The 23,755-nt window shown below is 43.6% G+C and overlaps 1 protein-coding gene across 7 annotated transcripts in view; it reads right to left on the bottom strand.

The window, feature by feature from the left end:
• smtnb (smoothelin b) overlaps nt 1-23,066 on the bottom strand; it is a 70,595-nt gene extending 47,529 nt beyond the window's left edge. For 6 of the 7 annotated variants that reach the window (XM_056273647.1, XM_056273665.1, XM_056273673.1 and 3 more), the window contains exon 1: nt 22,643-23,066. In XM_056273647.1, the coding sequence (XP_056129622.1) occupies nt 22,643-22,693 (51 nt within the window). In that variant the 5' untranslated portion in view covers nt 22,694-23,066. The remainder of the gene's footprint in view (nt 1-22,642) is intronic. The other variant, XM_056273682.1, reaches the window with a different exon arrangement.
• Nucleotides 23,067-23,755: the final 689 nt, after the last annotated feature.

Here is a 23,755-nt window from a genome sequence, read left to right as displayed (position 1 = left end):
AATATACCTGTAACATTGTTCCAAACAATATTGTATGTCGGTAATTTGACACGATGGTTTGATTTAGACGCTACTGGAGTTGATGTTCGGTGATTTTGGGCGCGAGCCGTCGACCACTGTTCGCCATTGCAGGCATGACAAGGTAATGTTGGCGTGCATAAAGCCACACCATGCCATTGTATTTGGGCAGTAAGGGAAATGTAAAGGTTTTATATGCATAGCTTTTATATGCATTTTAATTCTGTTTAAAGGTAACTGACAGAGTGAGAAGTTGCGCAATCTTCAGGAAGTTCCACATGTCTTTGATAAACCCTGTTTAACATACATCGTCCACTGGCGTATTTTGCACCGTATTTTGTATTTTGTATTTATTATTTTCCTTTTAAAATCTTTTCTGTTAAACTTGCCACATCTGTGAACATTTATGAGCTGTTTGCTCGAAAGACACAGGAATGTATGCACTCAGTAAAACGATCTGCATTCGAAGGTTCAAACAATAAAATTAAAGCTACAAGAACCCCGGAAGTAATTGTGTCCTGTGTGGTATCTAATTCCACGGGCTACATGATTTTGGTACCAGGAGTGGGGCGTAGCTAAAACATTTTTGTTTAAATTGGCAACAGAGTGGCTTATTTTTACTTAAAAAAATAAAAAATACGGCAGTGGTGAAGATTGCTGGTGACGTCCGTTGGTGTTGAGTCTGAAGCCATCCTGCTGTGGAGGTGGTGACCAGCGAGAGACGACGTGAGGGGCTCTACGAGGTTCTGGTGCTTCCTGTTTCACACGACTCAGCCATACCAGCGCAAAGGACTCCAGCGCTAACTTCAGCTACAAAGACCAAGATCCAGCAAGGCTCCAAGTTAAAGACTGTCCTTGTAGTATCCTTGAACCAGGTTTTGAACTAAATATCCTCATTTATACTGGACTGAGTAAAGATTAATATATCATTATGTCTAGTGATTCTGGTGATGAAGGGAGTTCACGTAATGATAATGGCCACACCTCAGGTGGCATAACGGGTATAGGTGAAGGTGCTACAGAAGAAATGCAGACCACCATGCAAGAGCTCGCCAGACTGCGAGATGAGCTCACCAGGTTAAATGGTGAAGCAAGGGCTAAGAGAGCAAGTGATAACAGTGCACCCACACGTTCATACATCTACGTTCCAAGAGAACACCAGATCCAAGCATTTAGTGGGGAGTGTGGTACAGACAGGAGATCTGTCGAAGAGTTTATTGAAGAGGTTGAAAGGGTTTTAAGATACAGAGAGCAAACAACAGAAGAACAATGTGACTATATACTATCTCTATTATGTGGCCCTGCATTAGAAGAGGTGAGACTATGCATGAGGGGTCAGTCAGTGGGGCCCAGTGATTTATACTCTTATCTGAGCAATGCATTTGGGGAAAAGCGCAGTTCCACACAGCTTTTGCAGACCTTTTACAACCGTAACCAAACTGATGGAGAAGACCTCCGTGACTACTCCCATGCACTATCCCAGATTTTGAGCTCTGTAGTGAAACAGTCCACAGATGTAATACCTAATGAAAAAACTGTGCTCAGAGACCGGTTTATTGAGGGTTTAAGAGAAGCAGCACTCAGGCGTGAACTCAGGAAAATGGTTAGGGACAAACCAGAGAGCAGTCTTCTAGATGTGAGGAACGAGGCCCTCCTGTGGGAGATGGAGGACAGCAGGTCTCATCGTCCCAGGGTCATAAAGAGCAACCAAGTTACATCAGAGGTTCCAGAAACCCAGTGCTCTACTATTAAAACAAACAATGACCAAGGTACTGCATTAAATGATGTTCGGAGAGCAGTAGCCCATCAGGAAAAACAGCTAGCAGAGTTAGGAAAAACACTCGCTGATCTAGCCTTTGCTGTAGGTGAACTGAGTAAGCGCAGCACTCAACAGACATTCCTAGAGCCCAAGCCACGACCTAGACCCCAGCCAAAGTTCACACCAGATGGTCAGCCTATCTGTTTCAAGTGTAGAGGCATAGGTCACATTGCAAGAAAATGCCCACAGGCCAGAGGGGGTCAAGGGGACGCAACACCTAGTTCTTCTGTACTGCAGGAAAACTCGCACCCTCAGTTGTCATGAGCCACACAACTCGAGGGGAGCAAACTGGCTCATCAAAAGAGACATCAGACAGAAGCAGGATCTTAGAGCGTGCAGTCGGAGAATGTAAAACTGTTGAGGTGAAACTACGAGGTGTTACAGTGTCCTGCTTACTTGACACTGGTAGCCAGGTCAGTACAATTTCTGAGAGTTTTTTCAGGGAACACCTGTCAGTGAAAGGCGAAGACATTCACCCGGCATTTGAGTGGTTAAAGATCACTGCAGCTAATGGATTAGACATACCCTACATGGGCTATGTGGAGCTTGATGTAGAAGCCGTGGGTCTGACTATCCCAGGGCGAGGTTTTCTGATAGTTAAAGATTCTGAAAACACTTCCTCTGTTCCAGGTCTAATAGGGATGAACATTGTCAAAAAATGCAGAGAGCTAGTACACACTGAGTTTGACACCACACTGCAGGAGAGGTTTGACTCAAACTGGAGAGAGGCTTTTAATCATCTTCATGCAGTACATGCAACAGACAGACTCTCTTTCGCTAGGGTAGCTGGTAAGGATGTAGTCCATATACCTGCTTCATCTGCTGCTACAGTTATGGCTAGGGGACTCAGGACCGTGAGTGAGGATGGTTCTTTTTTGTTGCTGGAGTCTGTGGGTGTCCCCGTTCCTGGAGGTTTGGTTGTTGTGCCTACTTTGGTTTCATCGGGCAATCACATTTTTCCAGTCCGAGTCACGAACATGTCTGATGAAGATATCTGGCTAGGGCCACGGACTAGGCTAGGGGTTTTGACTCAGGTAGACTGTGTGAAAAGTGATGAGCTTTGTGAGGTACAGTTCCAGAGAATCTCAGCAGACACTGAACAAGTGAGTATCAGTGAACACCCTGAAACACCCAACAGATGTGCAGGAAATTCTCGGCAAGCTCAATTTTTGTGGTAGCCCAGAACAGCAAGCACAGCTGACTTTGTTACTGGAGAAGTACTCTTTTGTGTTTGCAACAGAAGATGAAGATCTAGGCCACACTGACAAAGTACAACATGAGATCCATCTGACAGATGACATACCTGTAACACAGCCATACAGACGAATCCCACCCACACAGTACAGTGAAGTCAGGGAACATATTGGCAAGCTGCTAAAAAAAGGGGTCATTCAAGAAAGCTCCAGTGCTTATGCTTCGCCCATAGTACTAGTGAGAAAGGCAGATGGTAGTCTGAGGCTATGTGTCGTTTACAGGGAACTCAACTCAAAGACAAGACGTGATGCATTCCCGCTCCCGAGAATTGATGAGAGTTTTGATGCGCTGAGAGGGGCAAAGTTCTTTTCGACCATAGATCTGGCGAGCGGATACCACCAGGTAGCTATGCATGAGAGAGATCGGACGAAGACTGCATTTACTACACCGTTTGGTCTGTATGAGTATGTGAGAATGCCTTTTGGTGTTTGTAACGGTCCAGCTACATTTCAGAGACGTATGCAAGTTACTATGAATGATCTAATTTTTCAGATACTCCTGGTCTACCAAGATGACATCTTGGTTTTTTCAGAGACATTTGAGCAGCATTTGGAGAGACTTGAGACTGTGTTTAAGAGACTGGCAGAGACGGGCCTTAAGGTGAAGTTGCAGAAGTGTGCTTTTCTACAACAGTCAGTAAAGTTTTTGGGTCATCAGGTGTCAGCAGAAGGTATAGGAACTGACCCCTCCAAGGTCTCTGCTGTTAAGAACTGGAAGGTCCCAACCACTGCCAAAGAGCTGCAGTCGTTCTTGGGTTTCTGTAGTTACTACAGGAGATTCATTCGAGGCTTCTCACAGATTGCCGGGCCACTGCATGACCTAGTCAAAAATGTTCAGGTGTGAAGAAAACAGGGAAAGTAGGTCACCAGTTTTGTAATATGTGGACACCAGAGTGTGACTCTTCCTTTGAGCAGTTAAAGGAAAAACTTACCTCTGCTCCCATTTTGGGTTTTGCCGACTTCACACAACCATTCGTAGTTGAGACAGATGCTAGTCAGCATGGATTAGGCGCTGTATTGTGTCAGCAGCAAGGTGACACCAGACGTGTCATAGCATATGCTAGCTGCAGACTACGCCAGGCTGAGAAGAATGACCGTAATTATAGTAGCATGAAGTTGGGAGTTGCTTGCCTAAAAATGGGCAGTTGCTGAAAAATTCAGGGGTTACTTGCTTGGTTCAAAGTTTGTTGTCCTGACTGATAACAATCCCCTCTGCCACCTCAAGACAGCCAAGTTAGGTGCTATAGAGCAGAGGTGGGTAGCGCAACTGTCTGTTTTTGATTTCGAGGTTAAGTACCGTCCTGGTTGCAGTAATGCCGCCGCAGATGCTCTCTCTAGGCAGGAGTTTGCAGGGGAGCCTGAAACGGACCCTGACTCGGATTTTGACAACTGTATCACTGTGTGTAACCTGATTGAGCGAGGAACAGTTCTGGATCCTGGTCTTGTCTCTAGAGGTCTGGAGTGTTACAAAGTGAGACAGATCCGTGCTGGGGAGTCGAGGTCTGGTGAGACAGGTACTAAACAGGGCAACACCCCCACACTGCCAGGTTATACCAGAGAGGAGCTGGTAGGTTTTCAGGCCGGTGACCCCACCCTAAAAGAGTTTAGGGCATTTTGGGATCGGGGGAGGAGGCCATGTCCCAGAGAGAGAGCAGCCCTGTCTAGTCAAGTGAAAAGATTGTTGAAACAATGGAGATGCATACAACAACGAGAAGGGTTGTTGTACAGGGTTATCACAGACCCATGTCATGGAGAAGTGAGGCAGTTACTCATGCCTAGTTGTTTGAGGGACCAAGTTCTAGAAAATGTACATAACAACATGGGACATCAGGGCATAGAGCGCACTGTAAACTTGCTAAGAGGGAGGTGTTTTTGGGTAGGGCTATGTGAGGATCTTGAAAGCCGGGTTAATAACTGCGAGCGGTTCATTTTGACCAAGATGCCTCAGCCAAAAATCCATGCTCCAGTTCAGGCATTCCTGGCCTCCCGACCTCTAGAAGTGGTGGCTGTTGATTTTACAGTGTTGGAGGCAGCTTCAGATGGCCGTGAAAATGTCCTTGTTGTGACCGATGTGTTTACAAAGTTCACACAAGCGTATGCTACCAAAGACCAGAAGGCTGACACTACAGCTAAAGTTTTGCTCGGGGAGTGGTTCATGAAATATGGGGTCCCAGAGAGACTGCACTCAGACCAAGGTCGAAATTTCGAGAGTGAAATTATAGCAGAGCCGTGCAAACTCTATGGGGTTAAAAAGACACGGACAACTCCCTACAGGCCACAGGGAAACGGTCAGTGTGAAAGATACAATCGCACACTCCATGACTTGTTAAGGACACTCCCACCAGAAAAAAATAGTGTTGGCCAGAGCATCTGTCTGAAGTAGTATATCCCTATAATGTAATCCCTATCCCTATAACGCCTTATTATTTGCTTTTCGGGGTACAGCCACATCTCCCAGTAGATGCTTTATTAGGGCGTGGGTGTGTGTCAGACAGGAAACAGGATTGGTTGTCTGTTCATCAGGAGAGACTCAGACAGGCACACGAAAGAGCCAGAGAGTACTCAGAGCAGAAGGCAGCTGAGAGGATCTCACTGCAAAATGAGAAGGTGTATTGTCCTCCTGTGGACATTGGTCAGTTGGTTTTCCTACGTCACAGACCCCCAGGTAGACATAAGATTCAGGACACATGGACCTCAACAGTCTACAAGGTAGTTGACATCCAGGGTACCACACACACCGTTGAACCTTTTGAGGGAGGTCCCATTAAAAGAGTTCATAGGTCAGAGTTGCAACCTTGTGCAAAACCAGTTCCCAAACCAAGAACAAGAACTAGGTTACAGACCACTACACAGCCTGTAGCTGAGGATGAGCCTGAGTCACCTGAGGCTGATTTTGTTATTGTTGAGGAAGTCATCCCTCGCTGGCTTGTGCAAGTACCTAACCTGCCTCTTGCAGCAGAAAGTGTTAGTTTACATGTGACAGCACCCACAGATGAGAGTGATGGTGAAGGACCTGAGGAAGGTTATTCAGATATGAGAAATTGTGGCACAGAAACAGAATGTGTTAATGATGTGCATCCAGACGTTAGCGACAGTGACTTGCCCATTATTGAAAACAGGGACAGGCCAGCACTAACAGATGATGCTGGTGGAGCAGGACGTAGAACCTATGCACCTAAACCTGCCATTAGGAAAAGCAAGCGGGAAATGGCTGGATCTCACTCAAACCCATTTCATCTGCCAAAGTCAGCCTGTAATGCAGTCTCAGTCAGCACAGACATGGTCTCTAAGGTTTTGACAAGCCTGGGTGCTGCTCTCTTTGAAAAGGCCTTGCAGGGAGTATTTGAGTCAGTTCATGTTTCGTAGTCACCGAGGACGTTGACTATATTTGCAGGGGAGTATGTAGCCGGGTGGTAAATCTGTTAAATATGTTAAATGATTTTCCACTTAAATTTAGTATAGTTTAACTGTTAATATATGTAATTGTTACACTGTCAAGCCATGTAAAATGTCATTTGATGTATTTAAATTGTGAAGCAGATTGTGAGTGTATTTTTACAGTTTTGGTTGTCATTGCATGTTTTGACCAGTAAGTGGCAGTGTTGCGGACTTTTATTGTAACTCCGTGCAAGTTATCCAAGTGCATCTTGGGTACTCTTTCTGCAAGTTATCCAAGTGCATCTTGGATATTCTTTCTTTTTTTTGTGTGAACCACCTGAAGATTGCGGTGTGACGGTGCTCTGACTCCGTAGTAAGTAGGTGTAAATATCTTATGAAATATACCTGTAACATTATTCCAAACAATATTGTATGTCGGTAATTTGACACGATGGTTTGATTTAGATGCTACTGGAGTTGATGTTCGGTGATTTTGGGCGCGAGCCGTCGACCACTGTTCACCATTGCAGGCATGACAAGGTAATGTTGGCGTGCGTAAAGCCACACCATGCCATTGTATTTGGGTAGAAAGGGAAATGTAAAGGTTTTATATGCATTTTAATTCTGTTTAAAGGTAACTGACAGAGTGAGAAGTTGCGCAATCTTCAGGAAGTTCCACATGTCTTTGTTAAACCCTGTTTAACATACATAGTCCACTGCCGTATTTTGCACCGTATTTTGTATTTTGTATTTATTATTTTCCTTTTAAAATCTTTTCTGTTAAACTTGCCACATCTGTGAACATTTATGAGCTGTTTGCTCGAAAGACACAGGAATTTATGCACTCAGTAAAACGATCTGCATTCGAAGGTTCAAACAATAAAATTAAAGCTACAAGAACCTCGGAAGTAATTGTGTCCTGTGTGGTATCTAATTCAACGGGCTAAATATATATATATATATATATATATATATATATATATATATATATATATATATATATATATATATAGCGGGTTTTTTTTTTTCGGAAACCATCAATGGTGTTGATGAAAGTACTCAGCAAATGAGGAGCAGAATATTAAGATAGATGTACGAAAAAAAACTTTAATTCATAGCAGTACAAGCCTGTTTCATGCATCGCACACTCATCAGCTGCCAAGTTGGCTATACAACAAAGAAAAAAAAACAGCGAATAAAAGCTATGTTGCCTCGTACCACGCCCCTAGTTACGGTACGCAGCAACCAATGAGAGGGTAGGAAACATTTGAAAAGAAACATCAGGGACATTACAACCAATGAGGGAGGGCCTGGGGCTCGATTTAAAAAGTAAGGGCTTAAAGGGCCGGGGCACTGTTGGAATAGCATACTTTTAAAATATAACAAAATAAAATACCATCCAATGGGGTACTTTACGTACTACATCATCCAGTGAAGTGGGTTCGGAGCACAGCCAAAAGAGCAGACAGGCAAAACACAAAAATACCACATCCAATAACGGTCATCACATGTATATCATCCAATTGGGGGGGATGGAATAATAAAGACAATGGCTTATTTGTAATTGCAAAGCAGATGTTTTTTTCTGTGTCTACAGCTGGTGACCAATTCATTTCTACTGTTCAAGGTAGACATATTAGGCTTGCAAATAATAAAAAATTTCTCTGCTAAGCACAGGTTACATCTTTTGTTGTTAGTTGAATATGCATTGCTCTTAGTAAGGATTTTCCTTGGGATAGAGTAACTAATGTTCTTGTCCACCAATGACCAAATGTGTCGGCTTAAGGCCGTCGCATTTCTTGAATGCTCATTCCTGAAGCTACTCATATGGGCATTGAACCTAATTTTAAAAGGGTCCTCTGTTAGTCCAATGTAAGTGTCCACTTTGCAGTTGTCTTCTCTTGTCACTGATCCCTGGTAGATGTCTCCGTCTGCCTGGCATTTTCCTTCAAGGGGACACGATGCCTTAGCACAGCAGTTGCAGATGGTGGTGTTTGGTTGTGTTGAGGGGGTCTGTGCCTTGGTCAAGATGCTTGTGTTGTGGGATGAAATAACTTGCTGAACATTTGGCATGCAGCTGTAATTCATTTTGACTGTGTTCCTGTTGAGTATTTTTCTTAGTTGATGGTCTGGGGTAAAGCGCTTATCCAAAAGTTTGAAAAATAGTTTTCAAATATTAGAGGCCACGGTGTCGCTGTAGGGAGGATTATACCAGGTGATGTTCTGCCTTCTGCTGCGTTTTTTTTTTTTTGCTGGCTCTTGCTAGTTCATGGTAGGCTGCACTTAAGCCTGAAATTATATCCCCATTTTTGTAAGGCTTCTTAGTGGTGGTGGTGGTGGGGGGGGGGGATGCTTCATTAAAGATGGATTCACTGGATGATAAGCATGAGAGTCTCTTATTTATGCTCACTGGGATATTTTTTAAGATTGAGGGTGGATGATTGGTTTCTTTGTGGATGTATTGCAGTGTATTACTGGGCTTCATGAACCATGTATGTACCATTTCTAAGGTCTAATGAGGTGTCGAGGAAGTCGATTTGGTTTTTGAAAACCAAATCGACTTCCTTCTATCTTGATCTATATATATACACTGCTCAAAAAAGTAAAGGGAACACATAAGCAATGCAATGTAGCTCCAAGTCAATCACACTTTTGAGATATCAACCTGTCCAGTTAGGAAGCAACACTGATTTGTGAATCAATTTCACCTGTTGGTAAATTGTCCAATTTCCACCTGGTGGAAATTAGACAATTTGCAAGACAACCCCTATAAAAGGAATGGATTTGCAGGTGGTGGCCACAGACCATTTGCTTGTCCTCATCTTTTCTGGCCGATCTTTGGTTAGTTTTTCATTTTGCTAGTGCCCTCACCACTAGAGGTGGCATGAGGCGGTATCTGCAACCTACAGAAGTTGCTCAGGTAGTGCAGCTCATCCAGGATGGCACATCAATGCGTGCTGTGGCAAGAAGATTTGATGTGTCTCCCAGCACAGTGTCCAGAGCATGGAGGAGGTACCAGGAGACAGGCCAGTACACCAGGCGACGTCGAGGGGGCCGCAGGAGGACAACAACCCCGCAGCAGGACCGCTATCTGGTCCTTTGTGCAAGGAGGAACAGGAGGAGCACTGCCGGAGCCCTACAAAACGACCTTCAACAGGCCACTAATGTGCAGGTTTCTGCTCAAACAGTGAGAAACAGAATGCATGAGGATGGTATGAGGGCCCGACGTCCACAATTGGGGCCTGTGCTCACAGCCCAACACCGTGCAGCCCGATTGACCTTTGCCAGAGAACATCTTGGTTGGCAGATTCGCCATTGGCACCCTGTGCTCTTCACAGATGAGAGCAGGTTCACACTGAACACATGTGACAGACGTGAGAGAGTCTGGAGACGCTGTGGAGAACGTTCTGCTGCCTGCAACATCCTCCAGCATGACCGGTTTGGCGGTGGGTCAGTGATGGTCTGGGGAGGCATATCCTTGGAGGGCCGCACAGACCTCTACGTGCTAGCCAGAGGTACCATGACTGCCATTAGGTACCGGGATGAGATCCTCAGACCCATTGTCAGACCACATGCTGGTGCAGTGGGCCCTGGGTTCCTGCTCATGCATGACAATGCTCATCCTCATGTGGCCAGAGTGTGTCAGCAGTTCCTGTATGTCGAGGGCATTGATGCTATGGACTGGCCTGCACGTTCCCCAGACCTGAATCCAATCGAGCACCTCTGGGACATCATGTCTCGTACCATCCGCAAACGCGATGTCGCACCACAGACTGTCCAGGAGTTGACCGAGGCCCTGATCCAGGTCTGGGAGGAGATCCCTCAGGAGACCATCCGTCGTCTCATCAGGAGCATGCCCAGACGTTGTAGGGAGTGCATACAGGCACGTGGAGGCCACACACACTACTGAGCCTCATTTTGAATCGTCTTGAAGAATTTCCACAGAAGTTGGATCAGCCTATGTTCTCATTTTCCACTTTGATTTTGAGTATGATTCTGAATCCAGACCTTAATGGGCTAATGATTTTGATTTCCATTGATCATTCTTAGGTTGTTTTGCTCTAAACACATTCCTCTGTCTAATAAATAAAGATTTTCAGCTGAAATATTTCATTCATCGAGGTCTATATGGTGTTTTTAGGTGTTCCCTTTATTTTTTTGAGCAGTATATATATATATTTGAATATATTGCTTCAACTATTTCAGTTGAATTTCTTTTGACGAAGCCTCTTCATTAAAATGTTCCTGCAAGCTGGAAGTGAGTCAAGAGTGAGTTGCCTGTCTTAACATGTGTGCTTATGAAATATCGCATTATTTCATATACTATATATATATATATATATACATATACATACACACACACACACACACACACACACATATATATATATATATATATATATATATATACATATACATACATATACATACACACACACGCACACACATATATATAGCCCTATGATGGTCTGGCAGCCTGTCCAGGATGCCTCCCCGCCTGCCGCCCAATGGCTATTAGGATAAGCTCCAGCATCCCCATGACCCTGAGACTCAGCAGGATAAGCGGTTTGGATAATGGATGGATAATTGAATCAATCATTGTCAGTGTGTGCATGGTGTTTGTGATGGCTTATGGTAATACTGATGGCCTATTAGAGGCCGTCAGTATTACCAGGCATCCAGGGCATCCTGCCTCAGAACCACAAACACACCCCCCTCCCCCGTTCATTGGTGAGACGGAGTCGCAGACACACTTGAGAGCGGTTTGAAGTGTTTGCCATGTAATTAATACAGCCTGCTTTTAAACAATGTAGGATGTGGATGCAATACTTTCAAATTGAGAAAAAGGGCAAAACACTTACACAGGTTTTTCAAGTATTGGGAGAGAAAAAAAACAACTCAAGAATTACTAGTCTGTTGTGGTGTCTCATCTAAAGTTTGGCTAATCACAGCCCTGGGAATACGTCGGTGTATGTAATTAAGGTCATAGTTAGACGCGTGTGCATCACAGCCACCTTGTTTACCAGTTTATCAGCTAAACAACTACCTGTGGTTGCAACACTTAAACAAGATTGTTAAAAGTAAGGGAATGGGGGAAAAAACACAGCGTAATCACTACCAAGCTGGAGAGCAAATAGGTGACATTATAGCGAACTCAAACTGATTGGTATTATCCTCCTCTATTCTTCTCCTCATTCTTATTACACTTATCATTATACCATTACGCAGGAATACAACACATGGATTACATAGGAGCTTCTCAAACTAGCATAATCTGAGGATTCAAACCATTTTGTGGTGATAAAAAGACTCCCTTGTGATCCTCACATTCTCACTCCTTGTTTGGCAGCACGTGTAACAGAGCAGAACCACACAGGCAAGACCTATAAGATACCATATTTAGACCAAACTCATCCAGAGTCAACTCATGAAAAAGATAAAGAGTCCTATGACCAGAGATGAGTCTGGGCCATTTCAGTGCACGCTACGCTGAGTAGGAAGACTATGCCAAACACTCCAAGCTGAGTGGTAAAACCATGCGACTTCGCATATGTGTGCATATGTCAGTGTGTCTACATGTCTCTGTGTTGGGGGGGGGGGTAGAAATGTCAGATCGCCTATCTCCCAGAGGTCCTGATTCCCAGCCCCAGCAGACTGGGCAACGTACTGCTCTGCTCTGAAGTTACAGCCTGGTGTCAGGAAGGTCTAGAAGGGGAACCCCCCTCATCTTCCTCCTCCTCCCCCTCCTCCACACAGCCCTATCTGGGAGAGCAACAACCCTCGGGCTGAGTTTTGACCTTTTAACTGACAGCAAGGGAGCACATGTGCTTATCTGCAGTTGCTGCCTCCATCCTTGATCACTTTCAGGTTAGTAATTTGCAAATTATCAGCTGACATGAATGTCATAATTCATATGGAAACTCTGATACCATGAAAGAGCTAAAGTATGCAACATTATACACAATGAGGTTTTTATATGTATGTGTGGTGTGTAGGCGGGGGGTACTCTGTGTGCGTGAAAATGAGGGGTTAGAGTAATAATTTCCAGAACAGGCTGAGGTTAGAGAGCAGCCAGGCAGCGGATCGGATCAGTGCTTTAAACTCCAGTGTCAGGCCCAAAAAGTGAGTTTGGCCTTATAAGGACACGGGACACTCCTAAAAGGAGAGCTCAAGTGGATAACCAGCTGCCACCGAAGAAGCCTGACTGGTACAGACTGTGAGACGGACGTGAATAAACAAACAAGAAAGAATGACAGAGTGAGACAGTTGTTAAATCATATAGAGGCAGCAGGCCCCAGGTTGCCTCGCTGTATCGAAAATCCCTTTTATCACCAATCCGAATCTCTTCCCCCGCCTCTTCCCCTGTCTTACAGCTAAACTGGAGTCTAGCATCAGAGCCAGGTGAAAGCCTCTAAATCATTTTCCAAACCCACAGGCAAAGAATGTATGCATATAGTCACCCAGCAAGCACACCACGCCCATCTTAAAGGGAACATAATCTGGGTGCATGAGAGCCTTGAATAATGCCCCGGTTTTGATGGATGGTCTCAGTGGCTGCTAGGCTGGCAAAAAATAACAATAAAAAAAAAATCAATGCAATGAACCAAATCTAAGGTTAGATTACATGATGCTTTGGTGCATGTGTGCATCTGTTGTCTTGGATGGAGGGCAAGAGGGAAAATTTGTGAGATGAGAGTCCAGCCACAAAAATGAGAACTGATAAAAAGAGAAAACTGGTCTGGGAATATCCAAAGGAGTTAAATCAAGTGCAACTGGACTTGGTATCCGTGAAGACGTTTTGCCTCTCATCCAAGAGGCTTCCTCAGTTCGTGCCTTTCTGACTAGATGAAACTAGTCTAGTCAGAAAGTCTGGGAATAGGCTCTCATCATCCAGCAGGGCTCATGAAGAGAGCAGCTACGTGTGCTCGATTGCTTATCCCTCACTAAAAACTCAGTAATAGGATGTCAGGACAGAAGCCCAGGCCAGTCTTGGGGAGGAAAAAGTGCCCCCCTTTTCACTTCAATGAGCAGGCATAAAGGAAGGACAGATATGGTAATGCATGTGGGTCAGAGGGGGGTACCAGGCACTAACAATGTACTAAAGCACGGAAATAACACATTGAGGATAGATCTGAACATATACCACTCACCCACACTCAAACTCATGTTGGTACAGTGCACATTTCACTGGCTCACTTGAGACAGAGTCCCCAGGCCTGTTAAAGTATTGTTGCAGACTCCACATGCTGAGAATGAATGGGAAACACTGACATGCACATGTATAAGGGTCAATACCATTTTCTGAGCTGTTAAATGTCTGTGATTCAGCCTTGGGGAGAACCTCTAGAAAGCTCTACATTTTGAGGTATGATCATTTCCCTTCTATGCTTATTTAAATACTACAACCTACTACTTCCGCATTATTGCCCTGCTCTGAACCTCATCCAGACTTGATTACTGCAAAAGCATCCTTTACGGCACTACTAACAAAGTTCACAATAAACCAGTATGTATAAAACTCGGCTGCCTGTCTGTTCACCGCCCAGGAGCTCACATCACCCCTGTCCTCCAAGTCCTCCACTGGCTGCCGGTTAAACGCAAGATAAACTTCAAAATCCTACTCATCACTTCCAAGACTCTCAACAACCTGGCTCCCCCCTATCAGTTTGCACTCAAAAAGGCACTCAAAAAAACCTCTTCAGACTACGCTCTGTCCCCTCCCTGTGTTTTTATTGCCTGTTTTATGACCATTTCTTATCTTTATTAACAGTTTTGTTTTGTTGTCTATTTTGCCTCTGATGTAAAGTGTCTAAGTATTTAGAAAAGTGCTACATACTAAGTCTGATGTATTATCATTAGTATTATAACTACTAACAGCCCATTAGAGACCACTTAACACTTATCCATACATGCACTTGGGCTGGATCGACTCCTCTCAATGAGATGTCTGATTCTGTCCTCTTTCTGCTATGCGGCCCTTGATGCTCCATGTGGACTTTATCATGGAGTGTCTCTCTGGAGCCGCACATCAGATCATACAGAAGGCAAATATCCAGGTCAGTCAATTCCTTGTTAGGACAATGTTGCCCCACATTTGGGAGCTGGCTGCCATCATTGGCATTGAGAGTATGATCTCACCGTTCTAGACTAATTTGACATGAGTAATGATGCAGTGCTCTCCTCATTACCTCTCCCCTTGTATTTCTCGACTCCTGGTCAGTGAACAACTCGAGATACAAATATTAATAATGTGTGAGAACATAAATAACTGGCAGTGTATGAGATATACAGCATAAATGAGCTAAATATAGGAGTGAGAGAGAGAGAAGTACATGTAGTGGATCCCATATCGTTCACCAAGAACTCTGTAACTGAAAAGAGCAAGTTAAATTTAATATTTCCTGTTTTCAATGTCTAGTCCATTGCCTTCGATTTCATTACAAGACATTCCTAAATGGGTAAACAAGATTTCCCAAACACACAGACCTACCTTTACACTGCGGCATTAATTCACTTTACAAGATGCACATTTTTCTCCCTTCCAAAGGTGGCGAGTTTTTCTGTTAATAATTTCTTTAGTGTTCAAACACAGTTTGGGCTATTGGTGACACCTTGCATTTTTTTTCTTCCATGGTATGCTTGAGCAAAAGAGAGGGGTGAGCTGTGAGCTGTCTGCAAGCTCCTAGCATTCTCCAGTAACACCTTCATCACATTTGAGTTTCTTAACTTGATGAACAGATAGAGGATGACAAAACACAAGAGGAAGGGAACCTCATCACACTAACAGAGAATAAGATAGTTTTAGGTTTGCCCGTCCCTGCACCTCAAACTGGTACTTTGCTTTGAGCTGAGCTGGGTCAGACCAACAGGTGGAACAGGATAAGGCTTTAAGGCTTCTTTAAATATGGGTCATTACTGCTTGGCCAGCTTGGTACTGATGCACTGCATGACTGCCACTTTTGGTTTAATCAAGGAAGAGCAAGGAGGTGAGAGAGGACTCCCATGATAAAGAGCAGGGAGGTTAAGGTACGATGGAAAGCTCCAGGCCTGGGACACTGCTCGGCTAAGTCCACCTGACCCAGCAACGCCAGCTCTCTCCAAATCCACAGTGACCGCAGTAAATCACACAACTGAGGAGCGTGCACAGCATGCAAGACGCAAAACAGATCTTGGACAAATTAACTGTGTATATCTTGGGGACTCCGGGGCTTTACAGTCAGTATGCTGAAAAGCAAAACATCAACATCCGCTCGCCAGTTTCTGGTGGATCTCAGGAAATGCCTCTTTCATGCGAAATAGAAGAGGGCTAAAACCACAGTCCATGTCCATCTCCTTCTGCTTCAACAAAACTTCTCTACTCCTTTCTGGGTAAAACCATTCTATGGGTCAATTTTATATGGTTGCTGTTTCTCCTCCCCTAAATGTACAAAATGCATTTTGTATTACTTTTTTTTTTGTACTGGACTGGTTAAGTTTTGGTATGGCAGAAGTGTGCTGACATAGCACCTAAACCTGGCCTACTTTTAAAGGGTGCTGTAAGGGTTAAACGCTGGTTTCCATATGCTGTACAAACAGGACCACACCCAATCAACGTTCCAATGGAAAACCAATGGGTGTTGGTACGATATTGAAACTATTTTTTTGAACTGTTATCTACAGTAGATACAGCACAAGCACAGATGGGTATTGGTGCAATGGAAAAAACACTAGCTGACCATTGTTTTCTCCAAAGGATAGAGTCTCTACAGCTGTGCGACACTGTCACCTATATACTTTAAGAGATTTAGGAGATTGTATTTATCAGTTAAGTGTCCTTCCTTAGGAGAAAGCATCTGCTTTATTAACATGATGTGGGTTAAAGTACATAATATAAAAACAAAATCTGACCAACAGCAACTGGTCAGACTGGGAACACTGGGCAACTGGCACATTACCTGTTAATCTGAGAGAGCCCAGAGAAGAAAGGGAAAGAGGAGATAGGGGAAGAGCACAAATTCAATCACTTTTCCAAAGCTTTTTCCATTTTGGCAGGGTGTTGTTCTAGACAGATGGGAACCAGTCACACAAGTCTTGCCTGCTGGAAAGGCACTTAAGAAAAAGGACCAGAGCTGCTTTGACAGCAGACTGTCTCAAATCCAACACTTACAAAAAGTCTCAAGGTAATATAAATTTCTTTAAGAATTACCACAGTAAGCATTATTACACTGCATGAACCTTGCAAATCAAGTGATCAAGCTGAGCGTCTGAAACCATGCAGCAGTTATGATGAGGTCTCTGCTGTATTTTAACTGATAGTGCTCAGCCTCCATCTAATTAATCTGCAATACTGGAAGCTGCTGCTACTGCCACTGGGATAAGAAGAGAAAAGCAGATACAGTGACACGTCCAGCTAATACATGCACACACATGCAAACAAATGAGCGCTAAAAACTCCTCATTGGGTAGCAAAAACAATTTCACAGCAACAAGGTCTTCACAAAAATACCCTCTAAATCAACTTGACAAAACTTGTGACACAAGTATATTGCAGAAGTGAGCAACAGTCTATAGTAACTTGTTGCTGAAATTTTATACTCTTATATTTGATAATCTAAAATGACAAAACATTCACGTGCAGTGTCTTTCATACTGAAATACAACAAACATCTATATTCTAAATCCAGTTTAGACTTCAGACTTAGAAAAGTAAATATTCAATACTCTACATCCAAAATGTGATCAGTTGTCTTCCATACAATTGAAACCATTGTTCATGAAGAAAACAAACAGTATTTAATAACAATGGACTGAAAATAGCTTGCCAGAGTTTATGTAGCTCATCTCAAAGTTCACCACATTTTCCCCTCATTACTCCCAAAGCCAAAATGGCCAGCTATTTTTAGCATTATTGAGCGGCCGTGGTTTCCTGCTTTATCAAAAAAACATGCTACAGTGAGTCCTATCTCCCTGGTTTATGCAGCTGTGTATCTGGCTATGAAGGGCAATGGCTACTGGGAGTAACTGAATTGATGCCAGTCACTGTGATGGATGAGGCTCAGTGGCAGATAACTTTTTACAGCGTCCTTATCGGCTGAAAAGTCAGAAACCGCTTCAGATATTGAACCGAGTTTTGAAAACACATCTCATAAACGGCCACTTTGACACTTCTGTGGCCAAAGGAGATAATCACAGGGGCCGACGCTTTATGAAAATGTGGAGGGAGGAAAATACCTCCCAGAATCATAACAGGCCTAGCAGTGTGAATCAGGTGTGCAGTGAACTCTAAACCTCAACGGCCTCCCTCGCTCCAGGTGAGGGAAACACAAACTATAAAAACAGTCCAACAAAACTGCTGGAGTCAAAGGCAATAACATCCACCAACTAGTGTCACTCTGGTCAGCAATAAACCAGCGCTCAGCAGGTGTTATCAGTCGTCAGCGGCACAAACATAGCTGGAATCTTGTCGGTTGCTTGGAAGCGCGTGTGTGTGTGTGGGTGTGTAGATGGGGGGGGTGTTGTCAGTTGAGTGTACAACATGCAGGAAATTGGGATTTCCTAGGAAACAGTCAACTGTAACTACTTTGTAGAAAGTGAGTTGGTTTTCACAGTCTTCAAAAAAGTCTTTGTTCAGACTAGTGTCATGTTGGTAAATCTAACTGACGGAGTTTTTTATAAATCATTTCCAACCACATAAGGTGCGACCAAATTAAATCTGAGAAAAGTAGAAGCCTGCAATACTTCACCCATTTAAAACCATAAAAAAAAGAAAAAGAAAAGCATGGCCGCTGAAGCCATTTGTTCCAAGTGCAAGACAACACAGAGATATTCACATACCCACAGCATGTGAAAATAAACCCAGATAGCCCTTATATAATCTGGTGTAATTTTTCCAATTTATCCCCTTCCTGATGATGAGGCTGACATTTTGGACGTTGTCTCTGGGGGGTAAGGAGAATCTGGGGATTGCAGACAGAGCTTACAAATCAGGCCCATTCTCTCCATCCAACTGTAACCGTTGAGCCCTTGTCAACACACAAAGAGCCCAGGGAACCATAAAACTGGGGCCCAGGGGTGCCATACATAATACCAGACCTGGACTACAGGGTGGAATTGGTCTATTTTGAACATGTGTGAATGTCTCTCGGTCACCAGGGAGAGGGGATGGTCACAGGGCCAGAAAGACCAGTTATAAATCGTTGTGCAAGACCATCGTGAGTGCAAATCCGCCCCAGAGCCTGTTGGAGCAGAGATTCTTCTAAGCAATCATGCCAATCCAATCATGACAACACAAAATCATGGAACCTGTGGAGAGATTGTCTAACCAAGTGACTGAAAGGCTCTGAATGTGGGGCATTCAGGTTCAAGGGTAATAAAAGCAGGGGAGTGATGTTGAGGCTGACAGACGCCTAAGTCAAACCACTCGCTTGTCTAACCAGACAGGTGCACACTGCCTTCCAATGCAGGTGTTACCGGGACATCAGACGGCATCCCACGGCGGCTCAGAGAGAAGACATGTGTAGGCGCGGCTCGTCTCGCTGGTTTGACACATTCCCACACACCACATCCAGAAGCTATACGTAGCAACTGATAACTGATAATCATCAAGGTCCAAACTGCTACTCAGCTGAATGCAAAATCAGATTTTTATTTTTATTTTTTCAACCACTAGTGGAATGGAGTTGGTGTTAAGGCAGACTGGTTGGGTAGGTGTTGGTTGGAAAATAAAGCAGAGGCTTTTGTTGACCTTATTTCCAGGCTAGTAATCATAAAACATTGAGTGGCCTACCATTCATACAGATGGCCGGTAACGAACATCCTCTCCCTGCTCGTCTTAAGCAGCAGAGGGTAGAAGAAGAAAGTGGGTCACCAACTGACAATTTTGTTTGTGTTGAAGTAATTTCGGCCCAGAGAAAATGCTTTTTGTGGTTGCCATAGAGTGGAATATATGAGCAGTATAGGAGGCAGCCAGTGGTCTGAATGGAAGCGTATTCATGAGGATTTACACCATTACCAAACTTGACATATGACTTGCTGACTGTTCCATTCATTATGTACAACACAGCCCTGGATTTGTGTATGTTAACCTAAAGTTGTTTCACAACAACCACCCCACCATTCTCTGCTACCTCTTGGATATAGGCATCTTTTAATTTGATGGCAAAAAAAAAATCTCTCTATCACCAGTTTTAAAAGCTCCAAGAAGAAAAAATAAAATAAAATTCTGTATTCACAAACTGACACCTTATGGTAGTGCAAGCATTAAAGTCCATCTTAACAATGCAGCGCCAGTTACTAAATTTGGATGCTGTGGGATAAGAGCTCTTGCAGGAAAAACACAAAACGCACCATTCAATTTTCTGTCAAACAGACCTTAAATCCCATTATGTCTCATATAAACGTCTCTGGAATAACAGGCTTAATGCAGGGATTGGTTGCTTTGAAGTCGACTGTAGTATGGAAAGATTTGACACTTGAGTCACCACAAAACATCAAACTGGTTGCTGAATTTGTGGGATCTCGGTGACCCGGGTTGGTGGTCACATAAGGATGGGGGAGGCAGTCGAGAGACACTCAGCTAGGCTTCAAACAGTGCCATATTTATGGCACTTAAAAGACCAAACTCAAATGTTGACTGGTTCACGGGCATCAACGGCATATGAACATGCAATGGATTCTACTGCCTGAAAATACATTCAATCTATCTGCAGTGCCTGCGTGTACATTGCTATCTCTCTCTCGATAATGCCAGTGGTTTAACAGTGAAGGCTTACAGGATACAGGCCACAACAAACTACCTACACTACAGTCCTATTTCTCTGAATGCCAACGTGGTGTGATTTACCTCTAAACCATTCAAACGGCTTTATTGAGAGGCAGCAAAGCAAATAGAAATATGCTGATGTTCAGCTATGTCAAACATCTAATTCCACACTCTAGTAATAAAGAAACATGCTGCAAAAAAAAAAAAATCAGAAAGAGAGGAGAAAACGTTCAACCTGAGATGTTTGTATTCTTTGCTTTCACACCTGATATCTGTCTGTTAAACCCTTTCTTGTTACCAATCAATTTAATGCAATGTTTTTGAGAGAATGTTTCAAAAGCCCACCCCCCTAGATAACGTAGTGTAGTAATGTTTTTCTCTTTTACTCCAATTTTGCATATCTAAAGATGTGCAACATTGCAGTAAACATTATATTCATCATAGTGAAAACATTAAAGTTACAATTCTTGTTTTTGTCTAACTTACTATGGATACCTATGGGGACTGTGACAAATGAATTGATGTTAGAGCAATCCAAATCCCAGAGATTCATTTGAATGAAACAATCCCCATGCTAGTATATCAGCACCTTCTCTACCACCAAACTGATGAAACATGGTTGAACCTGGGTTTAAGCCATTGGTAGTGCAATATCTGATGGAAAAAGTGTTTTCCACAACACTTTTGCTTCATCTTCTGGCGCACCGCTACCTGACTACTCCCACAAACAATTGCCATGTTGTAAAAAGGCCATGGCAAAAAAGTCCTACCTGAATATAACCACTAAAGAGAGCAACGACACAAGCATTCACAAGTTCGATATTCAGTGACTTTCTATTGTCTTAAATGAGCCGGCGATAGAAAGGACTTCAAATAGGCCATTTGTTTGGGCGTACATCTCCAGAGTTGCAGCTTTTAGTAAAGCTATCTACTGTGCTCGCGGTGCTCCTGTTTTTATCACTACCATAGTTTGAGTCCTGGTAAAAGCTTTGCCATTTCAAGAACTGCAGGAAGTGACTAATTCTTGGACAGACAACTCTTTCCATAAAACTCTGGAAACAGGATTTGCGATCATGAAATAATTAAAATAGCCCGAGTCAGGTCAACCAAACATCAAACTGCAACCCCACCTACATCCAAAATAAACAGCTTTTCTTCAGGTTTACCCCATCTTTCACAGATGGAAATCCAAATGTTATTCTAAGATGGCCTTTTCTTAAGCATGCACATTCTCTGTTAATAGCCTACACAGATTCTTGGGAAAGCAATTACTTAGAGTATCAACGTGGGAAAGCCATTAATGACCTTTCAGCTTGCGTCACAGCATTTACACTGTTAAACTGGCATACAGTTTAACAGTGCCAATCACAATACAGCCCAGCAACTTCTCATCATGCCTGAAAGACTGCATTGTTGAATTTAGCACGGAAAGGTGACATGAAAACCATTAGTGATAATTTAATAGGGGGGTTAATAATAACTAATTAATGAGGTACTTGTGTTGACTACTATTACAACAACCAAAAACTATTCATTTATGTCATTGACTGAGTAATTATGTCAGTATTTCGTATTACAGAATAGAAAAGACACTTTGTCTCAAATATTTTTTGTAGGGGTCCGTGTACTTCCATGTATGAGTCAGACAAAGCAAGAACATGTATGTCCAACCAGGGACAGATGACTAATGTCTGTTACGGCTGTGTCTGTTTTACAGGTGTCACAGGGTATGAAAGACAAACTAATAGCTCACAGACTGACTTCCTTCTATTATGTCTGTTCAAGAAATAAGTAGGTGATTAATTTCACTGTCAACCAGCCTGTGTCTGGGGAGCTTCTAATGTTGTATACGATCTTTTGATTGTGTAAGTGTGACTCACCAATTCACACTTATGACACAGTATATTTTTGAAATCACTGGCCACGTCACGTGATCAAAGTAATTGAGTCACTCACAAATGGCCATGTAAGGTTGCAAGGGACCACCTGAAAACTAAGCAATAACTAAATCTAGTGTCAGGTGCATCTGCTCTCCCTTGGCTTGGAACACCTTCATTAGTTCACTCCCACAAAACACAGCCACACGGGTCCCCCGGTTTGACGGTAGGGACTCGCTGAAACTACTAAAACTCTTGTTAAACTATGACAACTCAACAAGTTCACTTTGAACTGGCCTGCAGCTGCGTCTACACATCCGTGCCACCGTCGCCTCGTCATCTTAACCACCATGTGCGAAACCACGGAGGAATGTAATAACGCAGAGGGACTCACGGGCGACATTGAGGAGGTGGAAAGTACACACTCGGGCAGATACTTCACTAAATATGGCTTTTTGCGGTACTGCAGGATGTGACAAACACTGAGGTTACGTTTCCCTCTCCCTCTCTCCAATAGCAGCCGGTGTCCATGAGCATCCATTCATGTGCTACTCACCAGGGCTTTGAGCGAAGACTCATCCAGGGCTGAGTAACTCTCGACAGACATCGTCACCGGTCCCGTCCAAATAAGAGGGAAGACAATTAAAAGTTGTGATGCGATTTCCCCCCCCACTCCTTCTCCAAGTGTAACTTAACGTTACTACCTGTTTCTTTGCTTTTTTCCTCTTTTTTTCAAATTTGTTTCCTTTTAAAAAACCTGGCCAAAGCTCGTACCGTAGTTTACGACAGCCGGACGTCTTCTGAATGAAAGCAGAAACGCGCTTGTGTCCTTGACGTTATGCGCATATTCAGCTCAACCGTGTCTGATGCGAAGGCCTAAGGTGGATGGTGAAAACGGGGCTCTCATAGAGGAGGATTCCAGCTTTTTTTAAAACACCAAAATACAGAATTCCCACTGGAAGTTGGTTGTAAGCCCGCCCACTTATTGTCAAAACGTCTGTCATTATATTCGTATAAAAGCGCGCGGCTCAGTGGGAGGAACTAAACAGCCGCCGGGTCGCTGGGAAGTAGGAGACGACGCCCCCATGTGGCGAGGGTGGGGTCACTTCAACTAAACTTGGGTCAGTTTGTACCAGTCTGGCGGCGGATTGAAGACACCTCCAACCCTTCCTCATATTCTCCAACACCTCCCACAGGTTAGGTCAGGATAGAGTTTATGTTAGGGAGTTAGTTAGGGTTACGAATAGAAACAAGAGTTAGATGATCGCCACCTGCTGTACCGGTGGTGAGTATGAAGGTTTGGGAGACGGTAGGAGGAGGTGTCCTCAGTCCGCCGCCAGACCAATCTCTCAGTTTGGAAACCTCTTTTAGGTGAATTTCTTTCAAATGCGCGTTGCTTTGATATGCGTTGGGCAATGTAATCTCATTGACGATCAATCCCTCATGACTATACGACTCGCTCACTTCGGTGTTCCTTTTATGACGGAGCTTCATATTTTTCATTGACGATTGCCAGCTGATGGACGACGACAGTAATTAAGTTAAATTAGTGTTTGAATGTTTTCAAATAAGTTCAGACACAAACACGTCAAATGTTTGCATGCATTGGTTGTGTGATAGTAGGATTGATAAACAGACTTGGGACTGTGTGCTGCCTGCACCACAGCGT

The sequence above is a fragment of the Lampris incognitus genome, chromosome 1, assembly GCF_029633865.1.
Source record: "Lampris incognitus isolate fLamInc1 chromosome 1, fLamInc1.hap2, whole genome shotgun sequence".
NCBI lineage: Eukaryota > Metazoa > Chordata > Actinopteri > Lampriformes > Lampridae > Lampris > Lampris incognitus.
The sequence above is the reverse complement of the archived record's forward strand: the minus strand, read 5'-3'. Positions and strand labels throughout refer to the sequence as shown.